This window comes from Pelobates fuscus, chromosome 8 (genome assembly GCF_036172605.1).
Source record: "Pelobates fuscus isolate aPelFus1 chromosome 8, aPelFus1.pri, whole genome shotgun sequence".
Taxonomy (NCBI): domain Eukaryota; kingdom Metazoa; phylum Chordata; class Amphibia; order Anura; family Pelobatidae; genus Pelobates; species Pelobates fuscus.
In genome coordinates this window covers 148,557,917-148,573,294 of record NC_086324.1, presented here as the reverse complement: position 1 = coordinate 148,573,294, position 15,378 = coordinate 148,557,917, and the positions used below count along the sequence as shown (strand labels likewise).

The 15,378-nt window shown below is 44.2% G+C and overlaps 1 protein-coding gene across 1 annotated transcript in view; it reads left to right on the top strand.

Annotated features, from left to right (window-relative positions):
• The window catches only part of INTS1 (integrator complex subunit 1), a 56,929-nt gene extending 51,229 nt beyond the window's left edge, over positions 1-5,700 (top strand). The window contains exons 47-49 of the mRNA XM_063430425.1: positions 1,231-1,322; positions 4,956-5,065; positions 5,457-5,700. Of these exons, the coding sequence (XP_063286495.1) occupies positions 1,231-1,322; positions 4,956-5,065; positions 5,457-5,572 (318 nt within the window). The 3' untranslated portion in view covers positions 5,573-5,700. The remainder of the gene's footprint in view (positions 1-1,230; positions 1,323-4,955; positions 5,066-5,456) is intronic.
• The last annotated feature ends 9,678 nt before the right edge of the window (positions 5,701-15,378 follow it).

The window sequence follows — 15,378 nt, the reverse complement described above, 5'->3', positions numbered from 1 at the left end:
CGTACAGATAAACACACACCACTGCACCATAGGAACCAGACTCCATCTACTTTCTGTATTACTTTTCCAATCCTCTCATCATTTGTATTACTATTACTAATGAATACGGTACATTTGTACATGATACATTTGTTTTATTTTATTTTTTACATTTGGCACCAAAATCTAATTTAACTAAGTGCATAATGTTTTGATTTTGTAAAATAGAACAGCTGTTTTGGGGTGTTAAAATTTGTTCTTACTTACTTGTTCTTTGTGGTGCATTACCTGTGTACCTCCGGGCACACCTTGGTGAAGTTGCTCAGAGAGAGAGAATATGCGTGCGTGTGCATATGAGTAAACATACCATACACTGCAGTTTTTTGTTTTTGCCTTTTAGGAACCCACAAGATTTAATACATGATCCCAACTAACATTCCATTCCAATTCATTCAATTTGTAGTCTGCTGCACTTTCCTTTTTGTTTCCTAGCCTATCTCAATGTACCTTCCAACACTACAAGGCATAGATGTGGGTCACAAGGGTTAAGTGATAAAGTACATATCATCCGAAATTTATTTGATTGCTCTGGGCTTTCTGGAGACACCAGAGAGCAAAGCCGAAATAGTGTCCCACATTGGGACTGTCCTGCCAAGCTCAGGAATGTTGCTCTCTAAACATCACTGATGCATTACACAATTTACTCGCGTACAATGGGTGCTTATGAAGGGGATTGCAGTTGTATTTGGTAACTGGACTAATACTACAAACTCCATTTTTCTTGGCATTTGCAAGTATTGCTAATGTATTCTACTTACCTGTCCATTTTTCTACAATTTTGCATAGAAGAGTTCTATGTGTACCAAGTAAATCTTTAGTCGATTCTCCCCTAGGTATAAAATCCAAATAAGTTAACAAAAAAAACAACAACAGATGCACACCAATGTCACTGCTAATGCTAATATAGCTTTATTTACAAAACAATGCAACAGATACATAAATAATACACATAGCCCGACTAAACAACAACATAGAATGTATATTATATATGTATTTGTTGCATTGGCACTAACATTTGTTGCATCTGTTCTACTTTCTAAATAACCAAATAAGTAGAAAAATGTCCTTTCAACTGCACGTATGGGTAAACTTATATACTTTGAGAGCAGTGAAAACCAAAAAATGCACTTTTTATGTTCAGTTGAAGAATCTGTTATATTACATTTTAATGTCATTTACATGTCTTGCCAGAGTGATTTTCAGCGGCTCATGAGTTCCACGGAGGAATCCTGTCGCAATTTGGCGTTCAACTTGGCTTTGCGGTCTATCCAGTGTAATCCCAGGTGAGTGCCTATGGCCAGAGCTCCATGTGCTACTGGCTGGGGAGAGGTGTGTGTGTGTGTGTGTGTGTTTTTTGATAAGTGGAATAAAGCAAGTGTATTACAAAACTTAATTTGAGAAAAATATATATCAGTTCATTAGGTTCTGAGATATGTGCCAGTAATCCAAAAATCTAAAGGGGAGTAGGACAGGCAAACAGGAGGGTCAGATCAGTAGAAAACTAGCCACCCAGGCAAAGACTGGAGAGCTATTCGCATTAGTGTACATATGAAAGGGGGTGCCAGTGACACATTGCCAAGCACCAGATTAAAAGGGAACTCGGCAAGCCAGCCAACCAGGACTGCCCGTGCACACAGCCCCGCAGCACCTCTTCTCTTGGACAGAGGGGAAAAAAATGTGACATTTTGAAATTATGGAGATTGGAAGACTGGAAAGATTTAAATGACATAACCCATTAAAAAATATCAAACCATTTAGCAGTTTTCAAGATACTTTTAACCGTATTCACTTAATTAGAGCGTGTGATTGAGTACTCATGTTATATCTATTTCTGAATAATTATTGTCTGGTCTGTAACTGGTGCAGGACAGGAGGTGTTACAGGAAATGGTTTATGACATTACGAGCTAGCTATGTTGTCCTTATAATTCAGGTGCATGACCTGTAACATAGATCATTGCAATTGCTTTTTCCAGTTAATGAAATGAACAGCTTTTAATGCAGTGTTAATGTCCTGTATACATGTGGTCTTTATTATATTCTAATGATAATGGTACTTTATAGAATTTCTCAATTCTCTCGCAGTTGGAGTGTTTGTAAGGAACTCCAAGTGCTATGTTTGTGATCATACTGTCCCTTGAACACGTCGGATTTGTCTAGAGCCTGCTATTGTCTCATAGTAATCTGATTGATAGAAGCTCATCTGTCACTTTAAAAGCTGATGAATGTTAATAGTCCTGCTACATCTGCATATATCAAAGTGGATTCATTGATCAAACAAGTCCAGAAAGTAACTGCTCTATTGAAGTGGGCTTATCTTGAGTTTAGGGGGGCTCGTTATCAGGGTAGCTCTGTGCTCTCCTAGTCGCTCTTGGCATGCCATGACACCAAATAGATGTAAAGACATGTAGCTACACAGCAATAAAACCAGAGCATAACCCGGGCTCACATTGCCTGCCAGATCATTAATGTGCAGCTTCAAAAAGTAAGCAAAAGTGGCATTTTCTTCCCTTAACAAACAGAATTTGCATATTTGGTCGGGTGAAATGAAGTTCGTTATAACAGCAGTGGCTTACTTTTTTAGATTCATTTAAAGAACCGGCTCTAGTTTTGTTAAAATTTTCAGTAATTACAATTACACAGATTTACATAGCGCCAACATGGGCTGCAACGCACTTACCAGGAGAAGCAGAATCTGCTGAAATTACCAAAAATTATTAGAAAACAAAAACAAAATAAATAATCGACCTTTCAGGGCTAAATAAAACACACATCTAAAATCAACCGAAGGACTGTAGTCGCATATTATGTTTATAACTTTCCATAGCTTCTATGTATTGGGATTTTGGCCAAGCTTCTTATTATGGGAGCCTACAAAGGCTTTAAATCACTAAAAGTCCCAGTAAGTATGTAATTCAGAGCTCTGGGATGCTGTGTTAAATGATAACATTTAGTGGATTAATCTCATAGGAGCAAATATTAGGTTAGGACCCGCTGGAACAGGGGTACTTTAACAGTGTTTGCAGGCTAAGCATTTTATGGCCATAATGTGTGACTATAACCCCATTTGTTTTATCATTGCTGTTTTTATTAATCCATTATTGATCTATAACTTGTTTAATGTAGAGTGAGCTGGTTTTGTTTTTGCAGATATTTGTTTGTATATAGATGCAAAAGAATATAGAATTTCAGTATCATGTGATACCATTGTTCTTGGATAAAAATAGTTATTAAAAGATACTGAAATACTATATTATTTTACATCTATATAGTTTTACATCTGTGTCTTTGCTTTCTGTACTGTATTATCTTTAAAATGTATTAAAGGAACAATCCAGTGGGTTATTTTTAAAAACTATATAGTAAATATGGCTGTAAAAAAACACGCAAATACAGTATTTTTTTCTGCATGTTTTCTTTGGGGCCATATGAAGAATCAGCTTACAAACGCTGCAGATTTGCTGTCTGCAGCCTTTACAAGCCCCTCCTCTCTTTCCCTGACACAGACTTTCAGTCTAGCTGAGTATTAGCCAATCCAAGGCCTCCCACTGAGAAGGCTAAGAGCTAGAGCCACGGGTGTGTGCATGTGATCGCAGCTTTCCTGTGCTTCACAATGAGCAGTAGCACAGTTCATTGAGAAAGGGGGAAGACAGGTGCTCTATAGCCCACAGTGCCTTCCTCTTCTGTTCGCTCTACCCCAGTTGTGAAAGTGCAGAGTTCTATTAAAACCAGCAATTTTATTAACTGTCCAAACAAAATACAGATTCCATTTACATGCAGCTCTTCAAGCTTGAAGTGCCTTATGTCTGCAGTGTACTTTTAAATATGTGTAATATTTGTACTTAAAAAGTTGTGAGTGAATTTGGATTTTTGTGTGCTCATTGTTGGGTTCTGCTGTCATTATTAGTTATGTGAGAATTAAAGTGCAAATTTAATGCTGAAACAACTGAGCTTGGAGAGTATATTTTTCCCCTTCTGCTATTGTATCTTAAAAATTGTTCTTTTGTACATGGCCCAGAAATCCATTCGTGTACGAGGTCTGTCAGGAAAAAGTCTAGCCATTGTTAATATAATGAGAACGGTTTGCGCGCATTGATGTAACCTGGCAGCCAAGGAGAGTGGACTGGAATACGCATGCGTGATCAATAATGACTTCACTGTACTAGTCAGTGGGGACGCTAGACACCTTGGGTTGAGCATGTGTACTGTGTGGCCGCCGCATTCAAAATGACTGAGCAAGTAGAGCAACAAATCTGCATCAAATCTTGCGTTAAACTTGAACAGTCCTCCACGAAAACTATTGAAATGATTCAGAAAACTTTCGGTTATGATGCAATGAGTGTAGCGCAAATAAAAGTATGGCACAAACGCTTCAAGATAATTGAGAACATGTTGAACGATTTGGCACCCTGCGACTTCTGGCTTTTCCCAAAATTAAAATCACCTTTGAAAGGGAAGAGATTTCAGATCGTCAGTGAGATTCAGGTAAATGCCACTAGGCAGCTGATGGCGATTCCAACGAAGGATTTTGCAGAGACGCTGGGAGATTTGTGTGAGGTCCTGATTTTTAGGGGACGAGGTGTAGTTGTCCTGTGTGTACAATGTTTCTTGTTTCTCTTTCATTAAATGTCTCTATTTTTTTCATATTACCTGGCTGGATACTTTCCCAACAGATCTCATATAGTTCTAAGGAGTAAATTCTCATTGCGAAGTAATCACAATATCTGACTTGGTTTACACTACACGTTTTGCTGCTACCTCAGGACCCCACAGGAAGAAGCAAAATGCATAGTTACAATTCTAATATGGGAGAGTGATGTAGTGGAATTGACACACTGCTGTTATTTTGCAGGACAAGAATTTTGGTTAACGTTGTAGCAAGTTGTAAACACTAACATGATCATTGTGTCTCTTCAGCATTGCCTCGGACTACCTGCCTACGTTTATGTATTGTCTGGGCAGCAGAGACTTTGAAGTGGTTCAGACAGCATTAAGAAACCTGCCTGAGTACACCCTTCTCTGTCCAGGTTTGTATTTTATTACAATTAAACTTGAATTCACTTTATACCTATATATCTCTACTTCTCCACATATTTAACAAAATAAGCGTTAGCTGCTATTTTATTCTTTTTTTCCTTGTCTGATATTTTAAAACCTATATATTGATTTTCTCCCAAACCTTGACATCATGTGGCGTTATTTGGCCAAATATTTTTTTGGCACCAAATCATGAAAAAAAGAGTTCACTGGATGTTTTTAATCAATGGCATTCTGGATTGAATTAAGCATAGATATTTCATTCTAATAAGCCTATGTTTTTGTTTTTTTACTTGGGTTCACTAAAGGCTTTTTAGGGGGAACACGGCTTTGTAGAGTTGGGTCATGTCCTTCCTTAAACAATGAATTTTCTTTTCACAGAGCATGCCGCTGTACTTCTTCACAGAGCCTTTCTTGTTGGCATGTATGGTCAAATGGACACCAGTCCCCAGATCTCTGAAGCCTTAAAGGTCATACACATGGAGGCCATGATTTAAGAGTATAAGGTTTATTGGAGAGAACAGGACTTTTCAGACATAAGCTTACCATTGGGTGCTTTCATGCATTCGAAGGATTACAAGACAAAAGCATTGTCCAATCCAGTTTATAGTTTCAGTTAGTAATGTATTAAAGCTATTTTTGATTTGTTGACTTTTTATTTTATTTTTTATTTTTGATCCTTATTGACTGTAATGATAATTGTAATTAAACGTTCTTATTTAAAACAATAAAAATAATAAAATAATAAAAAAAAAATTCAATATAAAGTTTTCTTAAGTCAGTGGCCAAAAGCAGGATAGATATTGCCATCCTACATATTCTTCATCTGTTAATCCCCAGTATATTTCACAGTCTCAATGCTCAAATTCCTTTTGAAAACTCAAAGATGTTCTCAAGATGGCTACTAACTCAAAATATATAGATCTGTAGCACTGAATGGAGGAAACATAGGATGAGACATATTTGTTTGATTGTTTCAAAGTTCAGGGACCTCCTGGTATCTTTCTATATCTGGGGATCCGTCCTGTTGGTTGGGGCCACAATTAGTGGCCCTAGACTGATAGAAGAGCAATGCGCAGGACTCATGGTAAGCATGGAACACCGAGAGATTTATCAGAATACAAATATGTCTTGTAGTGAGGAGAGGCTTCCATCTGGTCAATCGATCATAAAGGCCAGTTTGGTAGAGTGCTCCAGTGTTGGTTGTCCTTCTGCAAGTTTCTCCCAGCTCTGCACATGATCTCTGGAGTTAACCCAGAATGGCTGTCAGGTTCTCTGTCACCTCTCGAACCAAGGTCTTTCTCCTTGATTGTTCAGATTGGCAGGCGTCCTGTTTGTTCAAATTTCTTCCATTGAAGAAGTATGAAGACCACTGTGCTCTTTGGAAACATTCAGTGCAGCTGAACATCTATTGTAGCCCTCCTCAGATCTGTGCCTCGACACAATCCTGTCTCTGAGCTCTGCAGTCAGTTCCTTTGACCTCATGGTTTGGTTTTTGCGCTAATACACATTTACAGTTGTGAGACCTTATATAATCACATGTGTGCCTTTCCAAATAATTTCCATGTAGAAACATCTCAAAGATGGCCCAAATAAATAGGATGCATTCGAGCTAAATTTCAAGTGTCATAGGAAAGTGTCTGAACACATGTCAAAGTGATAGCTTTTTGATAAATTTCCAAAGTATTAAAGACATCTGGTATTTCCTCTGTGATTATACAGATTGACGTGGGGAAATTTCTTTTTATTTAAACAATTGTAGCATAAGCCTGCAACAACAACAAAAAGATTAAGGTGTATACTAAGTGTTACAAGATCCATTATGTTTTCTGGGACACATATAACTTTTTTCATTTTTATGAAAAGTGATGCCCTGCAGTACGTTTAATGCATATTAAAAAATAAATTTAAAATTCTGGTTCTTGCTTTCAAATCTCTACATAATACTGCTCCCACCTATCTATCCTCCCTTATACACAAGTATGTCCCGTCTAGGCCCTTATGCTGAAGACGTACGTCTATCTTCTGTCGTACTCCCACCTCTAATGCTCGCCTTCAAGACTTCTCGCGAGCTGCACCGTTCCTGTGGAACTCACTTCCCTCCTCCGTTAGATGCTCACCCAGTCTCCACTCCTTCAAAAAAATCATGAAAAACCCACTTCTTCATAAAAGCGTATAAATTAAACTAAATAGCTCCTTACTGATTCCTCTCTTGCAACTGTCATTAGTCTAATACTATCCTTACCTTTTGTGTCACATTACCCCACTCCCTCTAGCATGTAAGCTCATTGAGCAGGGCCCTCAACCCCTCTGTTCCTGTGTGTCCAACTTGTCTGGTTACAACTACATGTTTGTTCGTCCACCCATTGTAAAGCGCTGCAGAATTTGTTGGCGCTATAAATTAATATCATAACATATTCTGCAGGATTCTTCATTGCCTAACTACTTAATCTTATACACTTTCTTTTGAATTCTACATACTACAGGGCAACCCATTTCATGTGCTGCATAACAATATGTATACGTGATATGTGTCCCTGAACACATGGTGGATCTGGTAATCCTATGTAGAATGAGAAGAAATGTGTTTCAGTGGTGTGGCCCTATGGAAGGCCGGCTCTACTGTAGGAGATACAGGTAGCCAATTTAAGGGAGCCAAACCCAAACTGAACCACAGAAAACTGAGATTTTCCACTGTTCTACCCTAGCCTGGAGCCGTGTGAATTGTCTTTTGGGCCAGCAGAAGGCCTATTGGAGTTTAGAGAACTCCACAACCGACACAGGCAACCTGATCAGACTCAGCACCCAGAGAAACTGGCCTCAGTCTTGTAAGAGAGACAAAAGGGTTCAATGTTACATCATGTTCCTCACCCCTTCTATCACAGCATGGCCACCAGCCATCTGTACTTGAAGTGTTGAGGCTGAGCAGTAGGGAAGAAAGCGGCCTTCTGCCCACTGCATGTCTGCCATAATTACATCAATTAGTGAGGCCCAGCGAAAAATGTACATTGCTTCGGAGCAAAGTTGTGACATTTAAAAGCAATATTACCTTTCAGCTTTTTATTGGTAGCCTGCCAACTCACCAATTATTTTGTTTCAGCACTAAAAATCTAATGTGAGAGATTACAAGTGGCTAGAGATGGTGTTACTGACATGATAAAAGTCTGACGTGTTTGTTAATCATCGCCGATCTTATGTACTGAAACATTTGATCTGAGCTGTTTTGCAATTGAACGTACAAATTGTAGTGACAGCATCGGCCTAAATGGTGTTTCGATTGAATACTCCGTGTGCTTTGCTAATGTGTTGACTTGATGGACGAGATAAGCATACATTTTATACATTTTTTTTTTTTTTTTTAAATCAGGGCTTTGAAGATATATTACACTGCAATTTACTTCTAAGCCAACATTATTATTGTGTTTCTATATGTATTAAGTATCCGTGTCTCGAATTTATTGCTGTCATGCCTGAACACGTTTAATAAGAAATGAATTTGTGATGGCGTTTAGAAGAAATCTCTGATTGTTTGCAGTGGGATATATGTTAATACACGTCAATATTGCAATTGTATTGTGACCTGTAGCACTGTAAGCATCCAAATACCACAGGGCTTATTAGCTAAACAGTGAATTGTCATGCACTGAAAATCAAATTTCAAGTTATATGCTGACAAATATATCACCAAAGAATACAAATAGTGCAAAAGTATAAAAAATGAATAAGATCTAATAAACAATGTTACTTGGCTTTAAATGACGTATAACAGCCTCCCCAGGTCGTTACCCAAAAAACGACCTATATCATATATAGGAAACCACAACAAAAGCAATTCGGGAAATAGCTGTGTAAATCTACAGAGAAAACATAAAACAAAAACAAAACACAGTGTAATATTGTAACAAATATGTTATACTGTGTGCAGCAATCAGTTGCACTCACTAGATAAAAGTAGGTATAAGCGCTCTTAGGGTGCCTCCCCAGGTATAATGAGGGGTCAAGCAATCCTTTTGTTCACCTCCAGATTCTCATTCCACCAAAAGACATCCACAGGTCAGGGTTTAAGAAATTTGCAATACCTCCACCCCCACCCCCTCTCTCCCCCCCCCCCCCCCCCCCGATATATTTTGCAGTTTGATTTTCAATTCTCTAATATTTTGTGTATTTACTGAATAAAGGCCAATTTAAAAAAAATGTGTGTTTGCTATTTTAAGCAGCATTTTTTTCTCTCTCTCTCCCTGCTTTTACTACATGTGGGAGCTGTCTGTCTGAGCTAGCTCACTGGCTGAGAATAATCAGCTGAAGCATTCAGCCAATGAACTAGTCTGGTTGCAGGGAGGGGTGCCCAATAGACCCAAGATAAGAAATCGAACTGGTTTAAAAGTGTTTGACTACTTACGATGGGAGGTTACCAAGGCACTACTGGCACCATAATCACTTTAGCACAGAGTAGTTGTTATGGTGCTTGGAGTGTTCCTTTAAGAGTAGAATGTAATGTGTGCAGACATAATATACCATACTCCGTTATGAACTGAGCATAAAATGGCTTCATCATAATGATTTTTTTTTTTTTAAATCAAGTACCAGGATATATATTACATAGTTACATAGCTGAAAAGAGACTTGCATCCATCAAGTTCAGCCTTCCTCACATATGTTTTTGCTGTTGATCCAAAAGAAGGCAAAAACCCCAGTCTGAAGCGCTTCCAATTTTGCAACAAATCCCATATCCTTCTTTTCCCTTATGGGATCCTTTAATACTAAATATAAAGATTTATTAAACCATAGATACATTATGATCAATATAGTGGTTAATCTTTTGTTGTCAGTTTTGCAGGAAGTCTTTGGGTGCAAGTCTACTTTTTCTATTATAATCAGTTCTGAATGGTTTGAAAAAAAAACAAAACACACACACACACCCCTGTCGTCCCCCACCCCTCTTCCCAAACCCACTAATGCTACTACAGAGAGAATGTCAACTCTCTGCATTTCAGGCCCAGAGGAGGCGGGCAGAAAGCTAGCCGGATAGGAGGCATGTGTGGGTGTGGTGGGTGTAGGGTGTCACTTAGGTTAGAGGTAGGGTGGGGTCATATAAATAACAGTCATTTTGTCCCCTTACCTCAGCCATCTTAAAAATAACGGCGTGGTATCAACTTCTCCTTGCTGCCATTTACCACTGCTTTTCTCACGGCCAAGGGCATGGATATTGATTCCATTCTCGCTGCCCTCTGGGCTGAGGCCCTTCAAGATGGTGGCCGGCACCTGCAGTCCCAGCTGGTACGGCTGCAGGGTGCTGCTGTTGTGGCCGCTCCCTCTGATAGCGGCCATGGTACCCAGTGTCGTCGTGTGCGTCCCCCTACCCGGTATAGCCCCTCACGGGAGGGTTGGGTGAGGGAGAGGAGTAGGAGCCCTGTTGCCGGCCCGCGCGCCATGTCCCCCGCGGGCGGTGCTGCTTCCCACACTCCCAGAACCTCCTCCCCGAGTGGGTCTGTGCAACGGGCACCAACTACTCGATCTGACCTTGCTGGATCTCCGCCGGTGCGGGGACAGGTAACTCCCTCTTCTGGACGGGTGAGTGGGCCACAGGTCGGCAGGGCTGTCTCCAGTGGGGTGGGGGATTCGGGGGGCCGGGGCAGGGAGCCTGGATCACCTAATTCTCTTAACAACCCCCCCCCCCCGCTCTCCCTCCCCACTCTGTCTCCCCTGGGTATGTACCTGCCACTGCATCTGCTGCTTTTCCATCTATATCTGGCCCCCTAATGGCTGGGCCACATTCTGTTTCCCCTAGGCCTACCCCTACCTTTCTCCCTTCCTCCTCAGCTGCCCCCATCATGGCTGGGGCCCTTTCAGGGTCCCCTGGGCCTGCCCCTACTAATTTCCCTGCCTCATCAGCTGGCCCTCTCATGGCTGGGGCCCAGTCTGGATTCCCTGGCCCCCCTCATACCGGGTTTCCACATACTTCTCCTGGCACTCTCACAGATGGAGCCCATTCTGCCCCCACTGGGCCTTCTCCTACCGGTTTCCCTTCTGCTTCCCCAGGCACCCTCACGGCTGGGGTGGGTGGGCTGGGTTCCATCTCACCTGTATTGTCTTCACAGATTACCCCTGGTCAACTCACGGCCCACCGGCCCCCTGGAATCATTGCCCCTGGTGGTGGAACTTGAGCCCCCCGGGGGGGTCGGCAGTGGATGCCGCTGCGGTCTCTGGGTTGGGGGTTGCACCCGCTGCACACGGGGCGGCCTACATGTGCTGGTCAGGCCCGCTGGGCCTCCATTTGACACCGGAATTGCGGACCAAGATAGAAAAAGGGAAATTTGTGGAACTCTTTTCTCTCCTCCCTATGGAGGACCTGCCTCGGGCTGATTCGTCAGCAAAGGAGTCCGAAAAGGACAAAGAAAAGTTTCGGTATCGGAAGATACCAAAAACCTTTGGGAATTGGATCCGGGCCTTTTCGATCCTGGCTAGCGTTATAGGAGAAAAGACTCCCAACAAATGCTCTTCCCTATTTTGCTACCAGGATATGGAATGCGTGTCGGGTTTATGGCGAGTTAGGCTGGTGGCGGTATGACGAGCAGTTCCGCCAACGCTTAGAAGTTCGGCCTTCCCTGGGTTGGGATCAGATGGATATCGGCTTGTGGTTGGCCATCATGATCCGCCCGGCCTCGCATCAAGGGGGCCTCTCGTCCTTTCTTGGGGGGGCCGGCGCGGGGTCCTCACCCACAGCGTCGGCCAGTCAGCGTAGAACGGGCTGTTGTTGGCACTATAACGATGGCCAGTGTAAATTCGGTGCAAGTTCGGGTTCATCCGGGACATGCCGGAACCTGCGTTCTGTTGCGGACCACCCGGGGGTGGTCAGGGACAAATTGGCTAAGGAAGTGGCATTGGCCTGCATTGCGGGCCCTTTCCGGGACCCACCTCTCCCTGATCTCAGGGTCTCGCTGTTAGGCGTCGTACCCAAGAGAGAGCCGGGAAAATTTAGTCTAATTCATCATCTATCGCACCCCCAAGGGGGTTCCGTAAATGATGATATTGCGGCGGAACTGTGCCAGGTTTCATATTCTTCATTCGATGCGGTGGTGTGCATGGTCAGGGCCGCGGGCCCCGTTGCACTCATGGTTAAAACCGACATTGAGTCGGCCTTTCGCCTCCTACCGGTTCACCCGGAGTGTCATCATCTCCTAGGTTGTTCTTTTGAGGGGCATTATTACGTGGATATGTGCCTCCCGATGGGTTGCGCAATATCCTGTTTTTATTTTGAATGTTTTAGCTCCTTCCTGGAATGGGTAGTGAGAGCTGAGTCTGGTTACGACTCCGTACTTCCCTACTTTGACGATTTTCTGTGTGTAGGTCCCGCACATTCCCCGATATGTGCACACATTTTGCAATCAGTGGCGGACATGGCCTGTGGGTTCGGCGTGCCACGGACGCCCGAAAAAACGGTTGTCCCTTCCCCGTGCTTGTGCTTTCTTGGGATCGAGATCGATTCTGTTATCGGGGAATGTTGGCTCCCGGCGGACAAATTGGCTGATCTACAGGGGGTGGTGCGGGAGTGGAAGTTCCTGTGGAAGTTTACATTACAACGACTTCAATCCCTCTTGGGCAAGTTGAACTTTGCCTGTCGGATCATGCCTATGGGCAAAGTGTTCAACCGGTGCCTGGCGGCCGCCATGGCAGGAATCTCGAAATCGTTCCATTTCATCCGCTTAACCAAGGCGCTCAAGGAGGACTTGGCAGTTTGGGCGGTTTTCCTAGATGGGTACAATGGTAGGTCCTACTGGCAGCAGCCAGAGGTTACGAATGCGGTGCTGCACCTGTTTACTGAAGCAGCGGGTTCATCTGGATTTGGGGCTATCCTGGGGACACAATGGTGCACGGAACCTTGGCCTGAGGCTTGGGTTGCCTCAGGCCTGACCAGGAACATGCCGTTCTTGGAGCTCTTCCCCATCGTGGTGGCAGTTCATTTGTGGGGGCCGGAGCTCAAGGACCGGCATGTCGTGTTCCACTGTGATAACTTGGGGGTGGTTCAGGCCATTAATAATTTAACAGCCTCCTCCCCTCCGGTCGTCAGGCTCTTGCGGCGACTGGTTTTACGGTGCTTGTCTCTGAACGTGACATGCCGCGCTGTGCACATTCCAGGTCTTGTGAATACCACAGCTGACGCTCTTTCTCGTTTTCAATGGCAGGTGTTTCGGTCGGCCGCTCCGGGAGCAGATATGGAAGGCCTCTCCTGTCCCAGAGAACTATGGTCCCTTGGCCTGAGTGAATAAGGGAATGGATACGGTCTTCAGTGTCAGAGGCGACATGGATCCGGTATGGTAAGGCATGGGGGGATTGGGTCGCGCTGGAACAGGATCACTTGCTCTGGTTCTGGGAGGCTAGCGGGTGTTCCCCAGCTACTGTGTCGGGGAAGCTTAGTTTTTGGTTCAACCTAACTCAAGTACCGGATGTTACAAAAGATTGCATGGTTAGGCTTGTGATGCGCAGTTGGCGTAGGGGTCGCGAGTGCGGGATTCTCGGAGGCCAGTTTCAGGTGCGCTGCTGCTGGGGATCGTATCGGTCCTACCCCAGGTCTGTTTTTTTTGCTTCGGAAGCTCGATTGTTTCTGGTAGCGTTTACTTTCGCCTTTTTTGAGGCCCTCCGGATCGGTGAACTCGTGAGCCCTAGCAGGGGGACCCCAGGGGGTTTGTTATTCCACGATGTGTTCATCATGAGTGGCGCAGTGCGTTTCTTGTTGCGGCGGTCCAAGACTGACATTTTTGGCAAGGGAGTATGGGTTATCCTCCGCGCCATCCCTGATTCTGCAGTTTGCCCCATCTCGGCATGCCAGTCCTACTGTTCTAGACGTCCGGGTGTCGCGGGCCCGCTGTTAATTCATGAGGATGGTGCCTACCTATCTCGTTTTCCATTCCTCAGGGTATTTCGATTGGCGCTTGACCGGCTGGGAATCCCGAGCGAGGACTTTGGGGGTCATTCCAGATTGGGGCAGCAACGGAAGCCTCTCGGCTAGGTTTCTCTGATCAAGCTATTCAGAGGATTGGCAGGTGGGAATCGGAGAGGTTTCGGTCCTATGTACGGCCTACGCTTCTAATCGGTCTTCCCCTTGTGTTTTCTCCACAGGGCCCGGCCGACGGATCTGGCTGATTGGGCATTCATATATCTACTGGGCCCACCTGCAGGCAGGGGTACGCCCGGGCGGGACACGTCTTGGAATACATCGGGAGCTGGCGGAGGTCCGATGGTTCGGGTTCCGGGGCATGAGATGGGGCCAGCTCTTGCCGGAAGTTGTGCAGAAACTTTCTTAGGGGCCCCGGATGTATTGGTGATACATCTGGGTGGCAATGATCTGGGGGCGCTGCCTACGTGGGGTCTGGGAAAACTGATTAGACGGGACTTAGCGCACTTGTGAGTCCTGTTCCCGGAGCTTTGCTTAGTTTGGTCGGGGATAGTGTCCAGGAACTATTGGAGGCGCACGCGATCAGGGGGCTATTGAGCGCTGCAGGGTAAAAATTAATAGGAGGGTGTCAAAATATTCGAACGAGAGGCGGCAATTTATTTTCGCCCGGATGGGGTCCACCTGACCGACGTGGGGTTGGACTTATTTAACTTAGCGCTGCAGGATGCGCTGGAGCAGGCCATGGCGTTGGTTGGGAGTCGCGTTCGCTGATTTAGGCTTAAATACAGCAGGTGCTAGTGGCGGGTATGGTCCTTGCCGAACCAGTTGGGAAAGGAGGCCCAGAGGAGGCGGGCAGAAAGCTAGCCAGATAGGAGGCATGTGTGGGTGTAGGTGTCATAAGTAGGGGTGTCACTTAGGTTAGAGGTAGGGCGGGGTCACATAAATAACAGTCATTTTGTCCCCTTACCTCAGCCATCTTAAAAATAACGGTGTGGTATCAACTTCCCTCCCTCCCTCCCTTTGTTGTTGATGTTGTTATCTTATTGCGTATTACTAATTACTAATTAATTTATTTTCTTGTCACAGTCGGCAGGGAATGGTCCTTGCCGAACCAGTTGGGAAAAGGAGTACACTGGACGAAGGAATGCTGGGTCTGGTCCCTCCCCTAACCTCGGGAAATGTTTTGGTATTTGGGCGTGCCCTCTGTGCCAGGAAAGGCCAGGGGGTTGGCATGGGGAATTGGAAGGCCAAGGTGAAGGCCAGATATCTTGGACGAGGGGGGAGGGCAGGTGCCCTGGAGGGGGGTACTCCAAAGTTATTATGGTCCGGTTGGCAAGGACGAGTTTGAGTTATATCATGCTCATATTAAAAAGGATAGAATTGGTTTATATTTATGCTTGTTATCTATAA